At 38.6% G+C, this 13,313-nt stretch overlaps 1 protein-coding gene across 1 annotated transcript in view; it reads left to right on the forward strand.

The window, feature by feature from the left end:
• Positions 1–13,313, forward strand: part of NUDCD1 (NudC domain containing 1) — a 124,741-nt gene that overhangs the window by 68,115 nt on the left and 43,313 nt on the right. The window contains exons 5-6 of the mRNA XM_054017854.1: positions 5,585–5,770; positions 9,103–9,307. Coding sequence (XP_053873829.1) covers positions 5,585–5,770; positions 9,103–9,307 — 391 coding nt within the window. The remainder of the gene's footprint in view (positions 1–5,584; positions 5,771–9,102; positions 9,308–13,313) is intronic.

A 13,313-nucleotide genomic window follows, 5' to 3' on the forward strand; every position in this document is an offset into this window, starting at 1 on the left:
TGAGGCAATACAAAAGCCTTAAGTAATTTTTTGATAGATGGGGGATCATGATACTTCCTTTTTATTGCCACCTTTGAAGAAAATTCTGTATCACAAAAATATATGGATTTTTCAAGAGTGAAAGTTCGGAAGTCCTCCTTCAGAGATGGTTTTGGTTGAACAATGTCATGCTCACTTGAAAACTGTGTGCAGACCATCTGCAGTAGAAAACTTAATTTAGTTGTGAGGTATGCCCTTCAGGACAGACATGCTGCCCTTGTGCACACTGCTCAGATGATGCATGTTCTTTGTCCAACCCTTTTCTTTTGATCTGGATGTTCCCACCTGCTGATCGTCCCTCTCGGCCTCTTTTTCATTCTGCCTGAATTCCACTAGTTGGGATGTTTTATTTTTACATGTGTGATCTAATGTTCTAAGATTCTGGGAAAACTAGGAATTTGGTCAATGTGCTATATCCTCAAGCTACTCCCTGGCTGACCTGTGATCCACAGGTATCTCTAGTTCCCCTGACATCCTGGGTAAATACAATTGAGACCAATAACTGATCCCCCTTGTCCTGGTGGGAAACAGGTTGTTAGCTGCTCCTAGCAGAGGTGGATTAAGCTTTTGTTGAGTTCTGAGCCAGAGCAAAGTGGGGGCCCCTCCCCACTCCTTCTGCATGCAGTTTTCCCTCCCCCTCCCATCCCGCCCTCCTGCTGGGGATAGGAGTCGGGGCGCAGGGGCTTCCCCCGCTCCCGGCAGGTGGAGCAGGTCGGGGTGTGGGAAAGCCCTTTTCCAGGGCCCCCCAGTTGGCCAGGGTTCCTGGGCATGGGCCCCGTTGGCCCAGTGACTAATCCGCCACTGGCTCCTGGCTGAGTTCAGATGCACCTGTACAGAGCTTATAAATTCTGTACTGCTCTACTGGCTCTGTTAACTATGCACTTCTTTGAGTGCTGTTGTTGCACTCAAGAATTATGCATGCTTCATAGAGATTAGGAAATACAGGTAGATGTTCGTTAACTTGGCCATATTACATACACTTTTCTTGTGCAACATTGTCACACTTATGTTTTTCTTACATTTTTGCAGTTCCTGAATGTGTATTGCACTAGCTTAGCATTGTTCCTTTTTAACATTTCATTAAGAATAATTTTGATATATTCTAATTATAAAGTTCAATGATGGAAAAAGGTGTGATTAATCATTTGAAAACTAAATTACAATCTTCAGCATGCAGCAAAATTTAATAAGAAAAATTATAATCTTTCAACCAATCTTTTTATAATAAGCAATTAAATTCTCTAAACCTAGAACAAATATTATAGTACTGTCCTTTTTAGAAGGAAGTATAAAACTTGATCAGTGGCAAAACTTTATTTAAGGTTTTAAATCAGGAGCAACTGCTATTTAATCACATTTTTGTCAGTATACATATTTCTTTTCCCTTAAATATCATAGGAAACTTTTCTTTTTCTTATTAATTATACTGCTCATATCTGGGGTTGTCCACATTTGAAAATGTATTCATATCACTACTTCGATAGACTGGATGAAATTAAGATATAAATCTAGATCTCACACACACTGAAGTGTCTAGACATAGTTACTGTTTGGTGTGTAAATTTTTTCTTGTGTGAAAATTTCTATATTTGTTACCCGTTAGAGGAAAAAGTGTGTTTCTAGCCTTTCATAAGGAATGTTGATTCATAATCATTAAATCTGTATAAATCAGAGGATGTGAAGCCTAATAGAAACCAAAACAAAAAGTGAGGAAATGCCAAGTTTAGACTGTGAACTCTCTGTTTTAACTAGTTTCCAGGTATCTAATGTATCTGGTATCTGAGTCAAAATATGTCTGTAGTGCTTCTCTGTGTATCAGATGTGTCCCAGCAGAGAGAGAATTTGTCAGAGCTCTGACTGCCTTATGTGCAAATGAACTGTGTGTGTGTGTGTGCGGTTTTTTTGTTTTTTTGCTTTTGTTTTTAACACTAGTAAATATCACTCGTTTATGGTCCAATTGCTTGATAGGTTTTTTTGTATTTTGTTAGACCTCTGAAACATCTTTTGGTAACCAGATGACAGCATGTTTAAGTAGATAACCACGATACATGCTTTATAATCTATATAATAAAATTCTAGGATTGTCACTCAGAAGCCTAGAATGTACTTTGAATCAATGTGATGTGATGGAAGCATGGTTGAGAGCTTTTTTGTTTTGTTCAGGTTATCACCAGGTTGAATCATCACTGCATTTTAAAGTCTATTACTATATAATTTTTAAATTCTCAGCCATTTTGACTTTATGAATTACACCCATGTAGTATACAGCTACAGTAAGGCATGTTCCTAGGCCACGCCAAGAGTTTTAACCATTGTGATGTCAAAGTTAACTCAATCAATCCCCACTCTTACTCTACAGCAGTGGTTCTCAAACTGTGGGTTGGGACCCCTAATTGAATCGCAACCCATTTTAATAGGGTTGCCAGGGCTGGCGTGAGACTTGCTGGGACCCGGGGTCAAAGCCCAAGCCCCACTGAGTGGCAGGGCTCAGGTTACAAGTCTCCTGCCTGGGGCTGAAGCCCTTGGGCTTTGTCCCACCTCTGCAGGCTTTGGCTTTGTCCCCCCCACCCCACTCTGGCAGGACGGCAGAGCTCGGGCAGACTGAGATTTCGGTGTCCCCCCTCCTGGGGTTATGTAGTAATTTTTGTTGTCAGAAGGGGGTCGCAATGCAATGAAGTTTGAGAACCCCTGCTCTACAGCTAACAATTTCATGAGCTGTATGAGGGAGACTGCACTGATGTTAGATTATTTTCCTTAACTGCCATATTCAGCACCCAACTATCACTCACACCAATCAACACATCTCCTGGCACAATCTACTCCAGACACAAATCAACACACCCAGTATACACAATAACCCCAAACAGCACTCTGAAACCTAGAATATCTGAGGCTTTGTCTACCCTTGGTACACTAGAACCGCCGAGCAGCTGCACTACCTATGCCAATAGGCGAGGTTCTCTTGTCAGCGAAGGTAATCCACCTCCCCGAGAGGTACTAGTTTAGGTCAATGGAAGAATTCTTCCGTCAACCTAGGGCTGTCTACCCCAGGCATTAGGTCAGCTTAGTTACATAACTCGGGGGTATGGATTTTTCACACCCCTTAATAATATAGTTGGGTTGTCTAGCTTTTTAGTGTAGACCCAGCCTATGTCAGTGTGACGTGATAAAAACAGCTGCAAGCATGGCTGAGAACTCTTTTTGTTTAGAATATCATGAGGTTCAATCATCACTGGGATTCGTGGTCTGTTACAGTCCAGTTATTAAGTTCTCAGTCATTTTTGGGTTTTTTTACATATGGCTTTACAGGTTAAACCTGTGTGACAGCGTAGGCTTTCATCTACTAGTTTTTAAAGTTAACTAATTACAGTAGCACATCTTGGGAATGAAGATTGTTCATAATGTCTGAAATGTTCGTAACTCTTAACAAAACGTTATACTTGTTCTTTCAGAAGTTTACAACTGAACATGGTACTTTATATAATTTTGAAACTTTTCTATGCAGAAGAAAAATGCTGATTTTAACCCGCTTAATTTAAATGAAACAAGCACAGACAGTTTCCTTACCTTGTCAAATATTTTTAATCTTTTCCTTTTTTTTAGTAGTTTACATTTAACACAGTACTGTACTTTTTTTTTTTTTTTTTGGTCTCTGCTGCTGCATATTTGGGTACTTCTGGTTCCAAATGAGTTTGTAACTCTGGTGTTTGTAACTATGAGGAACACAGATGAATTCTGATCAATCTTTAGTGGAAGGCAAGCAAGACATTGCATTCAGTAAGAATGCAAGAAATGATCATGTGTACAAACAGATCTCAAAAAAGCTCGGGATATCCTCTGTACCACCTATCAGTACAGAGATCGAGTCATGTGGCTTAAAACCAACTATTGCAAGTTTAGGGATAGTAACAGCATCTCTGAGAACTTGCTTTTAAACTGCAATATAGACATATCTATACTGACTCTTACTGAATTGTGCCACCTATTGTACGGTGTTATTTCCTTTAATAGTATCTTAATTTTCCTTGGACAGAAGAACAGTAATAGTGGGTAAGACCAAAGGTTCATTATAATCAAGTAGTGACCACGCCTGAACTTATCTAGCTTGTGTGTCGTCATGTATTCTAATACAGTTTTCATATGTATAAAGATCTGTCTAACCTTTATATTGAAACACTGCCTTGGCATACAAAATTTTGCAGACCTGAAATATTTGCCCATATTGGTGTATTTGCTGTTCTTAAAAACAGACCATACCACTACATTTTGAGAAATAATAATGTGTCCTTGTATAACACATCTCTACTTCCAGTGACTTCTAAGTTAGTCAGGTAATAAACTATTGTACTTGTAAGTAGGCTAATATGAAAGGAAATAGAAGTTAAATATGGAGTATCGAAAACAAATAGAAATAAATGATCTGTAGAGAATTTGAACAAAGTCTAAAATACTTAGCTAGCTTCTCTGACATCAGTGGTTGTTCAAAAGTGATTAGTTACTATTGAGCTGAGTGAATTTAGATGTTGAGGCAGAGAGGGAAGCATGTTATGCTTCTGTTTGTCTCAATGTATATTGTTGGAAGCACAGCATGGGATGGATTGCTAGCTGTACATTTTGTACAAATGCTGGACAAGATAAGCATTTTGCACTAAGAAGGGCCAGTTGGCATTAACCAGGATTTGTGTGGAATCTGTAAAAGGCATTATCAGTTAAATACCTGGCCATGCATATATAATTTTCTGCAAATTATTATTGAAAATGGTATTCTGCTCTGTATTTCTCATGGAAGACAACTGAATTTATGACCAAACACCATTAAAAATTAAAATTTCCTTAAATTTGACAAAAACAAGAAAGCAGAAGCCCATTTCTAAAAGCTAAAAAACAGAACTTTCCAATAGCAAGGCCGAATTCCATGTAGTAGTGGAGAAAACAAGAATTATGCTGCATTATTAAGAATGAGTAAGCAGTGGGCATGCTGTGATTACTGCTCATTATAGCAAATTAGATTCACTGTTACTTGTTCTCCCTCATTCCATTGTTCATCCCCACCTTCTGGTTCGTCATATGTTAAGATTGTAAATTGCATGGGGCAGGGACTGTCTTTCTTGTGGTGGTAGTACAGTGCCTAGCACACTTGGGCTCTAATCCTTGCTTGGAACTCTAGGTGATACAGAGGTACAAATGATAAATAATTACCATACTGGAAGAAACTAATGGCCCATCTAGTCCTTTATTTATCATGTCTCTAATAGTGGCTAATGTGGGAGGCTAGAAAAATAGGTGGGAAAACCTACAGTGTACCAGATTACAGGGCTTTAATTTCAATCCTGATTAATTTCAATCTCCTATGGCTGCTGGATATAGGTTTATGTAGCAGATCTCTGGTATCGAGGACAGAGATGAACTGCTGTTTCAGGGCTGCAATATTATGAATTGACTGTGGCTATATATTATTTTTAGGTACAATCCATTTGTCACATTTATAATTGAATTTTTTCCTCCTAGAAAATATTACTTTTCTGTTTTTGTATTCCTTTTACAGATAATCAAAGATATGAAATCTTCAAGCGCAGAGTTCTCCAAGGAAAGTCAGTCCCTCATTATGCAGCTATAGAGCCAGATGGGGATGGTCTAATGATTGTCTCCTACAAACCCTTCAAATTTATGCAGGATGAGGAAAATCAGCTTGAAAAAAAGGAAGATGGGAAAATAGCAGATAAAAAGAAAGGTAATATTTGTTCTGGTCATGTTTTCCTAGACTTCTGTAACGAAACCATCCTTTATTGTAACAAAATAATAACGCTAGATGATTTAATGAATTTCCATATATCACTACAATATTTTTTTTCCACTGTCTTAAATTTCATTGTAAATGTTTACTTCCTGGACAAAGAGATTTAGATATTTATATTATTTTACGTATGTAATTTCTCTTTGTGTATGGTGTTTGCCTTTCTTAATTGTAGAAGATGCCTTGCAACTAGAGATGAGTGAAGTTTTGCTCTGCAGAAGACGCACAAAATTCATGCTTTCATTGCCTTTGCATGAAAAATGAGTATTAAACATGTAGAAATAGAGATAGTAATTGAGCTGTAAGTATATGTGGAAAGGGGACATTCATTGAATTCATGCGCCGATCAGTGGTGTGAAGGGTAACCACTAGCTCAGCAGGAAGACAAAATCCTCCAAATGTTTTCATCATCAACATGCCGAGTGATTGTACCAGTTAGCACAGAGGGCCTCTCTTAAAAAAAATAAAATAAATGTTGTTCTCTCTACAGGTAGTCATATTGGTTTGCCTATTGGGTGTATCCTAATCAGGATCATTGGTGGGCTATTTTATGGAAAACACTGTTGGTGGATTATTTTCACATGAAATCATTTGCTGTGGTTCACTGATGTGTATTTCAAACCTTCCACAAAGCTGTAGCTAAAAGAAGCCAGAAATATGCATAGGCTAATTCTATTAGAAAGGTGTGTGGTTTTTTTGTTTTTGTAGGATCATAGGCCTGGAAGGGACCTCAATCAGTCATCTAGTCCAGGCCTCTGCACTCACGGCAGGACTAAGTATTATCTATTCTGACAGGTGTTTGTCTAACCTGCTCTTAAAAATATCCAAATGATGGAGATTCCACAACCTCCCTAGGCAATGTATTCCAGTGATTAACTACCCTGACAGTTAGGATGTTTTTCCTAATGTCCAACCTAAACTGCCCTTGCTGCAGTTTAAGCCCATTGCTTCTTGGCCTATCCTCTGAGGTTAAGGAGAACAATTTTTCTCCCTCCTCCTTATAACAAGCTTTTATGTACTTGAAAACAGTTATCAGTTCCCCCCTTATTCTTCTCTTCCCCAGACTAAACAAACTCATTTTTTTCAATATTCAACATAGGTCATGTTTTCTAGACTGTTAATCGTTTTCGTTGCTCTTCTCTGGACTTTCTCCAGTTTGTCCACAGCTTTCCTGAAATGTGGCACCCAGAACAAGACACAGTACTTCAGTTGAGGCCTAATCAGCGTGGAGTAGATCGGAAGAATTACTTCTCGTGTCTTGCTTACAACGGTCCTGCTAATGCATCCCAGAATGATGTTTTGCTTTTTTTGTTGCAGTGTTACACTGTTGACTCATATTTTGCTTGTGATCCAATATAACCCCCCAGATCCCTTTCCACAGTACTCCATCCTAGACAGTCATTTCCCATTTTGTATGTGTGCAACTGATTGATCCTTCCTAAGTGAGTACTTTGCATTTGTCCTTATTGAATTTAATTCTGTTTACTTCAGACCATTTCTTCAGTTTGTCCAGATCATTTTGAATTTTAATCCTATTCTCCAAAGTATTTGCAATCCCTCCCATCTTAGTATCATCTGTAAACTTTTATAAGTGTACTCTCTATGCCATCATCTAAATCACTGATGAAGATATTGAAGAGAACCGGACCCAGAACTAATCTCTGTGGGACACCACTTGATGTGCCCTTTCAGCTTGACTATGAACCAGTGATGATTATTCTCTGGGAATGGTTTTCTAACGAGTTATGTACCGCCCTAGTTGCTCCATCTAGGTTGTATTTCCCTATTTTATTTATAAGGAGGGCAGGCGAGACAGTATCAAAAGCCTTTTTGAAATCAAGATATACCACATCTACTGCTTCCCCCCATCCACAAAGGTTATTACCCTGTCTAAGAAAGCTATCAATTTGGTTTGACACTATTTGTTCTTGACAAATCCATGCTGACTGAAAGGTCACAAATAACCACCCAAAGGTTATCTAAATGGGTGTTGGACTGTATTAGCCTTTGCTGTACAATAGCTTGCCTGGACCCTCTGCGCAGATTAGCGTCCATTCCACCAGAGCTCAAGAAGCCTCTTCTGCTTCTCTAATGGACTTTCCAATCGTCGAGATTTGTAAAGCAGCTACCTGGAGTTCAGTTCACACGTTCACCCATCACTACTCCTTGGTAGAGGGTTCCAGATCTGATGCCCGCTTTGGCGGAGCTGTCTTAGTCATGGGCTCACTAGACTCTGAGCACCCTCTTCGAGAACATGAGATCTCTTCTTATGAGTCATCTAAAATGGAATCCATATGGACAACCACTCCAAAAACAAAACTGTTATTTACAGTACAGTAACTGGTTTTTGTGATTTGTTGTCATAGAAATGTAGTGATATAATGGACCTCAGGAAGTCTAGTCCAACCCCTGGTGCTGAGGCAGTTCATGTAAAAAGACCATCCCTGACAGGTGTGTGTTAAATCTCTTCTTAAAAACTGCCAATATTGGGGATTCCACAACCTCCTTTGGAAGACTATTTCCAGACGTTAACTACTCCTATAGTTAGATTTTTTCCTAATACAGTATCTAAATGGACACATGCATTTCTACAACCCGCCCTCCTTCCTGACTGGATTCTGCAGTTAGGAGGCTGAAGGCTAGTTACAGCTGTCCTGCCCTTTATTCCCTTGGCTACAGTGTGCCAGAGGGCATACTTGGGTGCAGGCATGGCCCCAGTGAACACTAGCATTTAAAAAGATTGAGACCTCACACACATGGGGCACATGTATCAGAAGTGGAATATATGTAGATAACACATCTCAAAGAACCACTGTTACTGTGGATTCATGAAGATAACTCAAAAGGTGCTGAACCTAGATAATGGGATTAATGCTCACTGAGACATAGTGCCTTTTGCTTATTTGAATTAATTTGTGTATTGATTTCATAAAGTTATGACTAATTAAAAATGCTATGTTAAAAAAACTACAAGTGCATATTTATATAGTTCAGCTGAGTGTACTCCTGCGTATTTAAATGTGCACATGAGTGTAAGCAACTCTCCATAACTGAGACACAAGTGGACTTTGGTCAGATACCTACTGGTAGCCAGGAAACTGTTCCTCTCTATTTTTTAATAAGTGATCAGAATATCTTTCATTTGAAGTTTTCAGAGTAGAAAGTGAATACACACACTTTACCAAATTTCTCTCTCTTCCTCCCTCCCCCCCCCGATATACTTTGCATTTTGTAACTGATTTTGCATTTATATGTGTTTCCATTTGTAGACCCTGTCTATTATTGGCAACAGACTGAAGATGATTTGACAGTAACAATTCATCTTCCACAAGACATCACTAAAGATGACATACAAGTACAGTTTTCTCCTGATCATATCATTGTAGCATTGAAAAGTCAGCCTCCTTTGGTGGAAGGAAAACTCTGTTCATCTATTGACCATGAAAGCTGTACGTGGATAATTAGAGATAATAGGTATTAATAATCTATATATTGATTTTACTTTTCGTATTAATCTATATTAAATCAAAGTAGGTTTTATTTTTTAAAAAATCCTGTTTGTTTCTCTCCAATCCAGTCCATGCAACAGGCACCATATAAATTCCATTGAAGTTGATGTCAACTAGTGCAGGATCAGGCCTTTATTCAAAAAGGGCCTGCTCCTGCAAACACTTCTGTAAGTTACTCATGCATGAGTAGTTCAACATGCACAAGTGTCTCATGATTTTCCAGTCATTCTTTGTCTCTGAAATGAAAATGTTTTAAAACTTTCGAAGTGACACATGTAAAACTTTATAAGCAATAAGGTGGTTTGGAAGAAGAGAGGTTTTGGAATAAAAAGCTTATTCAGTCTTCATCCGTATTCACTATATTGGCATCAGAGTCTGCAGAATTTGCACATGCATAGATCAGTTGTGGGTGCAAATTAGGAAGTTAGAGGCATAAGTACTCAAACTGCCACCCAGAATTCATTTCTCCAGATTCAAATAGTATGAGCTCCATATGCATATGCTGAAAGGGAGGCTGGAGCTCCTACCCTCTTAAAAATGTACCCCTTTAAAATTTTTTGGTTATACAGCTTCAAAGACTGAAGCCTTAACTGGCTCAGCTTGTAAGCCAATTTCTTTGTTACAGTTAAAAGGAACAGTGAAACTGCCATGTATACACATTAATGTCAAGGTTTTAAGCGCTCCTTATGAATTTTTGTTGAACTAAATTACTGTGCTTTCACAGCAACCACTATTCAGAATGGTTTAATTTGATGTATTTAGATAGGTGTACAATGGAGGGCTACTTATGGGATGGAAAATTCTTCAACATTTTCTTTCTGGAGCAAAGATTTGTGACATCTTAGTGGGAAATGCTCTCTGGGAGCCTATTAGTTTGGAAAGAGGCTGTTCAATCAGACAGCTAAAGAAAGACAAATCTGGGAGCCAAATGGTTATGCCACCTGCAGGAAACTTGGCAAAAATATTCAAACATTTTTTCAACCTTCTTAATATTCATATCTTCATAGACATTAAGGCCAAAAGGGACCATTATGATTATCTAGTCTGACCTTAAATGAGGAGTTGAATTAATGTATATCTTCAAAAATAATTTGTTTTTACAATTGACAATGGTGCAGCTGCTGCTTTTCTAAAATAATTGACCTTTGGTGATTGAATTTACCACCTTGTTCTACCCTGTTGACCTTTCCAGTATTTTGTATCGCAGTGTTTTTATTGTTTTTAACATATCATTAAGAGCATAATATGCATGGAAATTAATTTTGTTTAAATATAAAATTATACTGCATTAAGTATCAAACTGCAGTGTATGTCAGGGAATTGTTGACACAAATATTAATTTTAAAACTTTTTCAAGAAGAGAGAGCAAATCAATAGGGAGGGCCAAATAACTAGCGTGGTTCGCTTTAGGTTTTGTTCTATGAGCAAAAGTGGGCAGCCAAGAATATCTGTAGTGTTCTTCTGAAAGCCACGGAGTCAAGTGCAGCTCATGCTGATTCAATGTCAAACATCAGATGAGATCAGAATCTGGTCTTCTGTATTCACAGTCTAATATTCTGACACCAGAGCTTCATTTTTTTTTTATGTTTTTTCAATAAGAGACCATTTATTATTGGGTAGGTGACTGTACTGCATATGTTTGGCAGCCTGAGAAGCAGATAGATAGTTCTCAGCATCCAGTTAGCTGAAAAAATTGTTTCCAATCTGAATCTGTTTTTATATCGAGGCGTGGATTCTGTTCCAACTGGGTATGAAGTTATTTCCCTTATTGTTCAAAACATGGTCCTTTTCCTTCCAAGAGCAATTTTGAAAATGAAGAGTTCTTCGAGTAGGTACAGCCATGTATTCCACTTGCCCAGTGCACTGGAGCCAAAAAATTTTGCCTAGCAGTACCCATAGACAGCCAGCACTCATACCTAGTGGCCACAGCCCCTTCCTTGGCTATGTGAGACGGCACTGTTCGATTGCCCCTTCCGACCCCCCCCGTTCCTTCTTACTGCCTATCGCTGGAGTGGGACCTCGGTGTGGTTCTAACCTCACAAATTCTCTACTTCTTAGTGACTTTTCTAGTTGTACACAGCTAATTAGAACTGGGGTTGTCAAACAATTAAAAAAATTAATTGCAATTGTGCAATTAAAATAATCATGATTAATCACAATTTTAATCGCACTGTTAATAATAGAATACCAGTTTATATTATACATATTTTAGGCTGTTTTTCTACATTTTCAAATATTGATTTCCGTTATAACACAGAATACAAAGTATGCACTGCTCACTTTATATTTTTTATTACAAATATTTGCACTGTAAAAAAGACAATTGAAAAATACTGTTTTAATCTCATACAAGTACTGTAGTGCAATCTCTTTATCATGAAAGTGCAATTTACAAAATTTAGAATTATATTTTTATATACTTTCAGGTGACATTGTAAATAAGAAGCGGGCAGGATTATCTCCCATAAAAGTAATCAAAACATGTTTGTCTCAGCGATTGGTGAACAAGAAGTAGGACTGAGTGGACTTGTAGGCTTTAAAATTTTACATTGTTTTGTTTTTGAGTGCCATTTTTTAAAAATATAATTCTAAATTTTGTAAGTTGCACTTTCATGATAAAGAGATTGCACTACAGTACTTGTATGAGATTAAAACAGTATTTTTCAATTGTCTTTTTTACAGTGCAAATATTTGTAATAAAAAATATAAAGTGAGCAGTGTACACTTTGTGTTCTGTGTTATAATGGAAATCAATATATTTGAAAATGTAGAAAAACATCCAAAAATATTTATAATAAATTTAAATTGGTATTTTATTGTTGTTTAACAATGCAATTCAAACTGCGATAAATAAAAATATCTAGTTAATTTGTTTTGAATTCATCTTTTGCATTAATTGTGATTAATAGCCCTAATTAGTACCTTAGTATAGTGTTAGTTAGATTTAGTATTCATTAGCTTTAGTTGAAGTATTTCCCTGGTGATGCCCTCACCAATGTTTTAACATGTCCGTCGTGTGGAGGAGTAATCCCCACACACGTGCTTGCTGTGCTTAGGTGAAGCCCACGGCAAGGAAAGGTGTTTGATTTGCAAATCATTCACAAAGCGAACTCAGATTACGATGGATCTTTGTCTAAAGCAGCACCTGCTCAAACAGGCCTTACAGTCTGGTTAGCTCGGAGTCCCATGTTGGATCAGAGATCACCCTTCAGTTTTGAGGGAGCTTCCATTTCACATCCTAGAGCTTGCGCATCTCCAAAAGGTCTGAGGAGTTGCTTCCCATCAAGTGTACCGAGGAAAAGGTCACATAAGACCAATCGTGGCCATTCCTGGTCGCGTGGAGACTTGTCTGCCTCCTCCCGAAGGAGTGTGGACCAGCACGGTGTGAATGCCGGTTTATGGGATGGAGCAGGTCCCGTCTACTGCTCCGCAGTACAATAGAGGGAGAAAAGAGACCCCTTACCTTTGACTCCCTTTCCAGGCCCAAGGTGTCTGAGTCCTATACTGACAAGGGCAGTGCCAGTACTGGCTGGTTTTGTGCCAGCGGTGTATCAGGAGGCAATGGACCTGTTCTCCCTTTCTTCCTGAACTTTCCACTGGTCCAGGACCTTGCCAGGACTTCATCCTCTAGGTCATCTTTGCAGCTTGGGGCATTCTGATGATTGATCTGTTTGCCACGAGACACAGCAGGAAATATCATCTGATCTGCTCTCAAGGGGGCCTCATCCCTGGCTCCCTGTCCAAAGCTTTCCATCTCAGCTGGCAGTTGGCTCTCCTGTGGTTCTCCAACCTTCTTGAACTGTCAATTCAGCCTCTCCTTTCCTTGCAATCCTGACCTATTCACACAAAACTTACATCCCATGCTTAGCTTCCTGCATCTCACAGCATGGCTGCTTCATGGCTAAATGAGGAGGAAGAATGGTGTTCAGCATCTGTTCAACAGGTCCTACTCAACAGTAGAAAGCCCTCTA

Source organism: Malaclemys terrapin, chromosome 2, assembly GCF_027887155.1.
Source record: "Malaclemys terrapin pileata isolate rMalTer1 chromosome 2, rMalTer1.hap1, whole genome shotgun sequence".
NCBI lineage: Eukaryota > Metazoa > Chordata > Testudines > Emydidae > Malaclemys > Malaclemys terrapin.